At 38.7% G+C, this 6,411-nt stretch overlaps 1 protein-coding gene across 11 annotated transcripts in view; it reads right to left on the bottom strand.

Moving 5' to 3' along the window:
* Positions 1-995: 995 nt before the first annotated feature.
* Positions 996-6,411, bottom strand: part of ARID1B (AT-rich interaction domain 1B) — a 296,599-nt gene continuing 291,183 nt past the window's right edge. For 10 of the 11 annotated variants that reach the window (XM_017739507.1, XM_017739513.1, XM_017739516.1 and 7 more), the window contains 2 exons: positions 6,101-6,231; positions 996-4,093 (listed from right to left, as the gene is read on the bottom strand). In XM_017739507.1, coding sequence (XP_017594996.1) covers positions 2,381-4,093; positions 6,101-6,231 — 1,844 coding nt within the window. In that variant the 3' untranslated portion in view covers positions 996-2,380. The remainder of the gene's footprint in view (positions 4,094-6,100; positions 6,232-6,411) is intronic. The other variant, XM_017739511.1, reaches the window with a different exon arrangement.

Below are 6,411 nucleotides of genomic sequence, written 5' to 3'. Positions count from 1 at the left end.
TGATGTAGGAGTAGAGAGATTATTGAGTAAGAGAAGCTAGAAGGAGAAATTACTTCTCATGACACTAGGGAAGCACGTTTCAAACTTGGCTTATAATTGTATGTACTTCACCTGTCTCTGAAATTCTCTTACATATATTAATGTTATAGCAATCTATATGAACAAAGTGGGCAGTATGCCAAAGGGGGTTGTAATTTTCAAGTACCTCCGTATTGTTGCTGGAGAGGGGAGGAGGATATCCACTACCAGTGTAATTATGTGGCAGTTCCAGGGAAATTGATTATTATTAGCTTTTTATGATCACACTAACAAAGTCAATGATCCAAGATAAAATAGCAAAAATTAGTGCTTGAACAATATTCAGCAACAAGGTATCACCAGGTGAGAGTGGACGTATCTGAAACCAGGTAATTCCTGAAAGGCAAATGGCCATCTCCCACCAATTATAACGATGGATGCGCTCTATTAAAGCCTGATCCACTTTATGGGGAACTCCCAGCATGAGAGGCCACGTAAGTATGCAATGACACATACAGTATCGAGAAGTGGGTGGGTGTTTATTCTAAATACCCACATCACTGGGGTATTTGCACCTTTAACCAACAGAGAGAATTACAGGTAGTGAATACAGATCAATTTCTTCCAGTTGGTTATTGCTTTAACAAAATCTTTTGTCACTTTTTCTAACATCTGTCTTCAGTCCCCCAAACACAGCACGGAGATTGGGTACCTGCATAGTCACAACTATCACTTGTTAGCCGTGTCTTCCCCTTTGAGGCTTCATGGTTTTATATATAGTAATTAAAAACACTTCTCCAGGATGTGAGAAGGCTTTTCTAAAAGGAGAGCAAGTTGCTGCAATACAAGAGCATAATATTTTTGAAGGTCATAATAATAAAGTAGGGGGAAGAGAATAATCATTATTGCTCTTTCTTGTAATTAGTTTGCTTTCCGATATCCCACACTGTAACTAGAACATTATTCAAGAACACCCATCACAGTGCTTAACAAGATTTAATGTACATTTATTCTTAACATGTGGAACATATAAAGATTTTATACTGAATAAATGAAATTCATTAAGCCAGAGGAAAAGGAGGAATTTACATCAAGTTTTTTCTTTTTTAACTACATTATCTTGAAATACAAATGCAGATTCTTGTCACTGAAAAATCTTTGAAGCTGTGTTTCTTCCTTTTTTTTTTCCTGTATATATTTTTTGTCTGTAGACTGGTAACCATTTTCTTAAATCAATCCATACGTAACCATTTCCACACCTTGATTTATAAAGCAAATTGTGATCGGCTGCTCTCCCGAAATAGAGCATGACTTTATACATACAGAAACTTGTACATTACCCTCAGTTGTTGGTTTTCTGTGTTGGGTTTTTCCTTTTTTCTTTTTTTTTTTTATTATTTTTTGGAGATATGGCCCAAATGAAAGAAAAAAATAATTCTACTATCACTTTGTAGATACCACATCATGAAAAAGAAACTAAAAACTTTGTACTAAAAAAAAAAAATAAAATGAGGGTATGTTTCATGTACAACTTCTATATACATCACGGCCCTTAGGCAATAAGAAAATATTTTAAAAAATGATTAAAGGAATTGTGAAGAACTGTCATTGTGGAAGGTCAAAAAAAAAAAAACCAGATGTAGACAAGACAGTTCTGGTGAGGAAGCAATTGATGTTTGACTTCAGGTTTTGTTTAAAAATCTTTTAACTTGACTTGTTTTGTTTTGCTCCTAGCCTAATGTAACCATTTCTCCTGAGGAGAAATCAGTATCATTTTGGATTCTGACTACTGACTGACACCCTCCTTGATCCCCTATACCTACATCACTAGAATCTTCTATTGCACAGAGCTTTTGGTGATGGTATACAAGTTTTTTTTTATTTTTTCCTTATCTGAAAAAATAAAACACACAGGAACTTGGTATGTTGGTTATTTTTCACCTTTTTGTTTCAAAGTGGTGAGATTTTTCTTCCCCATAATACAATGGTTTGCCATAACATTTTTTTTAAAAAGTCACTAGTTCGCTTCCCAAAAAATATGCAATACAAACATGGAAAAGAACATTGAAAAGGATAATCTATGGAAAAAAAAAAGTGTGACCTTTGAATGTACTAGACAGCAACTTTGGTTAAAAAAAATAAAATAAAAAGATGTACTTATACACATAGACAGCAAATATTAATTTCATAACTGTTCAAATTAATAATTTCTTTAATTCCCAATTGGTAAATAGTGAATGGGGCAGAGGAGCAAAGATTCTTTTTTTTCCTTCTTCCTACGTTGGATAAACAAGAACAGAAAACAGCCAGTTATATGTGACCCTCTAATCTCCACTCACACATGCTTGGCTTCTCACTTATGTCATAACTGCCCAATCTGAAAAAGTACATCACAGATGACAGATGCAACCAGAGAGTTCAGGACAGCAGATATTGAGATATCCAGCAAACGACCCTCGTGCAAAAGGAACTCGGAGCGGTTCTCGTCCACTCTCGCCATGGCCAGCAAGGCCTTGGCTGCCCTGCACATCATGTCTACGCTAGGCGGCTCCAGAGGCGGAGGCTGCATGTGCATGAGGTTATGCTGGCTCTGCTGGTACTGGGCCATAGTGACCCCATCCTCCAGGAAGCTTATCAAGTTTCCGATGCTTCCCTTCTGCACAGCTATTGCCCTTGCTGCTAATGTGTCCCCCTGGGCAAGGTTCGATAGGAGCGCCATGGACATTTCTCGGCAGACCGGGTTTTTGCGGTCCCCAACGTACCTAACTAAAGTAGCGTAGAGTTTCTCCTGACGGCTGAATGGGGGGGTGGCCAAGATAAGGTCCACATTATTGTCCTGGATACTGAGCTTACACAGGGTCTCCAGCACAAGTCTCTGAGGCGAAAGAACTGAGTTGGGCCCCACGGTTGGAAAAGGATCCTGTGCCTCTGCAGACGGGCACACCATCCAGTGCAGCAAGCCATCCAAAATTGGCAAACAGATGCTTTCCGTGTAAGCAGACAAGTCTAGCTGCCCAGAAATGTTGGCTAATGTGACCAATGTATTATCCCTCAAGACCTCGAGGCAGTCCCACCACCACTCATCCTTGCTGCAGGCCACCCCTTTGTCCTCCTCTTCCTCTTTCTCATAAGTCTGCGGCGCTCGCTTTCTTTCTGGATGCTCGTGGTGAAGAAGGATCAACTTTCCCAGGATCAGCACCAAGCCTGGATGTTTGGACATTTCGGTGTCATTGCCAGGCACAAAAGACAAGCTACGGACAATATTTGACACACAGATGCAGCGTTTGGCCAAGGAGTCTTGCCAGTGAGTTATGGTGCATAGAGGAGTCTCATCCCGGCTCCTTGGCTCATCCTCTAGCAGTTTAATATTCCGGTGGCTTTTGGCTTGATGGATCCCAAAGGGAAATTTACTGCTCTCTGTTTGGGAACCAGAGTTTGAGTCTTCAGGTAATGCTCCTGGCCGAGCTGAGAGGACATCATCAATGGTTGCTGTTATACTCTTTTCTTGTTGCTCCTCAGATTCACTTTTCCCCTCGAGGTCCTTCTTTTTGCTTGGAGAGTTCAAGGGAGGAGGGGCTTTCCTGCGTGGTGGAATCTCCATCTTGCTTTCAAAGTGAGTCTGGATATGCTCAGTTGTGTCACCACCACCAAGCTGCCAGTGGAGAAGTCCACTATCAAATTCCTGAACGCGTCCAAGTTTGTCAGATCGGTCAACAACAAATAGATTATTTTTCTTTACAATCTTTATTGGCAGCTTGTCAAATTTACTGGCTTGTTTTGGCCTCTCACTTGGATCAGCAATGGCACCAGGAGTGGAAAAAACAATGCTCTTTTCTTCTCCTTCTACCTTTTCATCCTCCCCCTCCTCCTCATCTTCATCAAAATAGTCAATACATTCATCATTCTCATCTTTTCCAGTATCCTCTGCCAAGGACTGACTATCATCTTTCTTGGCTACTTTGTGATCAAGTGCTTTGTGGCCTGGATCTCCCACTTCATATTCCATAAGGATTCCAAAAATGTCAATCAGGCATTTTCTAAAATATTCTACTAAAAGCTCAAGAAATCCAGACAACTGAGGGGAGAAGAAAGAAAGAACATAAAAATCACGTAAATATTTTTGTCTGCATGAGATTTTATTAGGAACACTGATGCATATATGTGTGAATATTTCCCTCATACTGCTGTGGACTTGTGGCTAGGTCCTGCATGGCAGAAGTTAATCAAAAGAAATTCTTCTAGAGTCTGTCCAAACAGTATATAATGTCAAACTATCACAGTTCCATTTGCTTCAACTGTAACAGCTATGAGAAGTACAGAACTTTATTAATATCTCCTTTAAGCCATAGCAGACATCTGGCTTAGCTGTTCTGTCCCCTTGGAAGTTCCTATTACTCTTCATTTTTTGTACAGAGTACTGAAGTTCCTAACTTGGCTGTTTTTTCTCATTTGTACTTTTATTAGATATCTAAAGTTTGCAATTCTTCCTTTCCTCCTTTGTCTCTGAAACCAACTGTCATGTAGGAACCTGCAGTTTAGGTGTCTAGAACTGATGTCCTAGATTAGTATGTCATCTCTGTTGGAATAGATCCATTTTTTGTCTGGCAATAGTTAAAAATTGTTATTGGAGCCTGGTGCTGTAAGTCACCCTTCAGAAACAGTTTTCATTTAGGTTTAATCTTCTTAATTAACTTGTAATCACTTTCTTATGGAAAGGCAGTAGTTGGACTTGGTATTAATTTACGCTCAGTGGCTTTATTATTAAAAATTCTTTGTTGTTATGATGCATTCAGCCCAATTGTCTGGATTTTAATGTGGTTTTTTTTCTTTTTGTGGGCTAATAGGTTTTCAGTGAAATGTAGCCTTTTGTCTGTTCTGTATTCTCATATGAGTGCCAGCTCCTCAAAGAACTACGGACAAAATGATGCTTATCAGAACCGCAGGAGTTACCAGGCATCATATGGTCCTGGCTGCCACTGGAAACAGAGTCCAAGGCAAATGTAACAAAAGAATGTCTATATTTACAATATGCATGGTATTCTGTGCAATTTGCATAGGGTGCATTAACACAATTTCTGACAGAGTTCAGAGGAGGTTCACCTCATTTAACTTCAAACACCCACACTAGTCACATACCTAACCTAATTGTCTTGATTCCTTTTATAATCAATGGTCTTCTACAGGCCATTTCTAGGGTATGATTCATCTGACCTATTTTAGATCTCTTCTTCTGGGTGAGATAAATCATGCTATAGATATCCCTAATTCCAAAGTTAGGTGGGATGTAATGTACCATTTGTGTCTGTATTTAAAAAAAAAGAAGTCATTATATTTAAAAAATGATGAGTTACACTATTAGTAACCAAGGAATGAATGGAGGAGAGAAACTGAATATTTAATTTGTACAAATTTTAGATGATGTAAATTATCAGCATGCCATCTATTACTACCACCTAACAGCCAAATGATTAGAGCAGAGCTGAAAAATGCTGGGAGGCAGTGAGGCAAACCCACACTGTTAAATCCTGTGTTGCCTGCATCCTACAGATAGACAGTGGATTTTAGCCTTTAAATTGTCAATTTGGTATTCCTGGAAAAATGAAATTCCCTGGAAGAAGAAACCAAACAGAAAATAAGCAATTAAATAAAGTCCCACAGTCTCACATGGAAGTATGGAATAGGACAAGTTGTCATCAAAAGACAGCCTTCAAATCAGTTTAACATAGTTTTGCAAAGTCTTTTATGGAAACACAGATTAAGAAAGATTACTAACATACTGCTATTTTGAGGGATTATACTACCATGTGTGTGAATTTACACACTAGTTTTTTGGTAGTGCTAAAACTCTTATATTCCTACATGCTCCTTTCTACAAGAAACATCCTTCTTTCAGGCTTCTTAATTTCCTCTATGTGACCTATATCTGTCTCTCACAATCTCAATCACAAACAAGTGCAAGTTTTGCAATATTAAAATTTCTGTTAATTAGAATAAATTGGAAAGGCCAGCAGCATTTTTGTAGGTGTCTTATTTCACTTTTCTTTCCCTGCAAAGTTGAGAAGTATACTGCTTTCCCACCTACCTGAGAGAGGTTGAAAGTAGCAACAGTGCTGTCATCATACAGAAGAATATTAATAGTGTCTAGCGCCCAGGTACTTTCAGCCAAAAGACCAGATTTAAGAGACATCATCACTCTCCAGGCCTCAGGAGTTACTGGAGAAAGAAAAAGGGAGAAGTAAAACAGAATTAGTGCATCCAGATTGTTAATGAGTTCTGAAAGAGTAAACTGTGACATTCTGAGGATGCAAATTTAAATTAAATAGTTACTGGTTAAGACCCTATTTTCTCTGCTTAGTTCTGTTCAGTTTTCTGTAACTGCTGCTAAGCCTTAGT

Source organism: Corvus brachyrhynchos, unplaced genomic scaffold (genome assembly GCF_000691975.1).
Source record: "Corvus brachyrhynchos isolate BGI_N302 unplaced genomic scaffold, ASM69197v1 scaffold14, whole genome shotgun sequence".
NCBI classification, from domain to species: Eukaryota; Metazoa; Chordata; class Aves; order Passeriformes; family Corvidae; genus Corvus; species Corvus brachyrhynchos.
The sequence above is the reverse complement of the archived record's forward strand: the minus strand, read 5'-3'. Positions and strand labels throughout refer to the sequence as shown.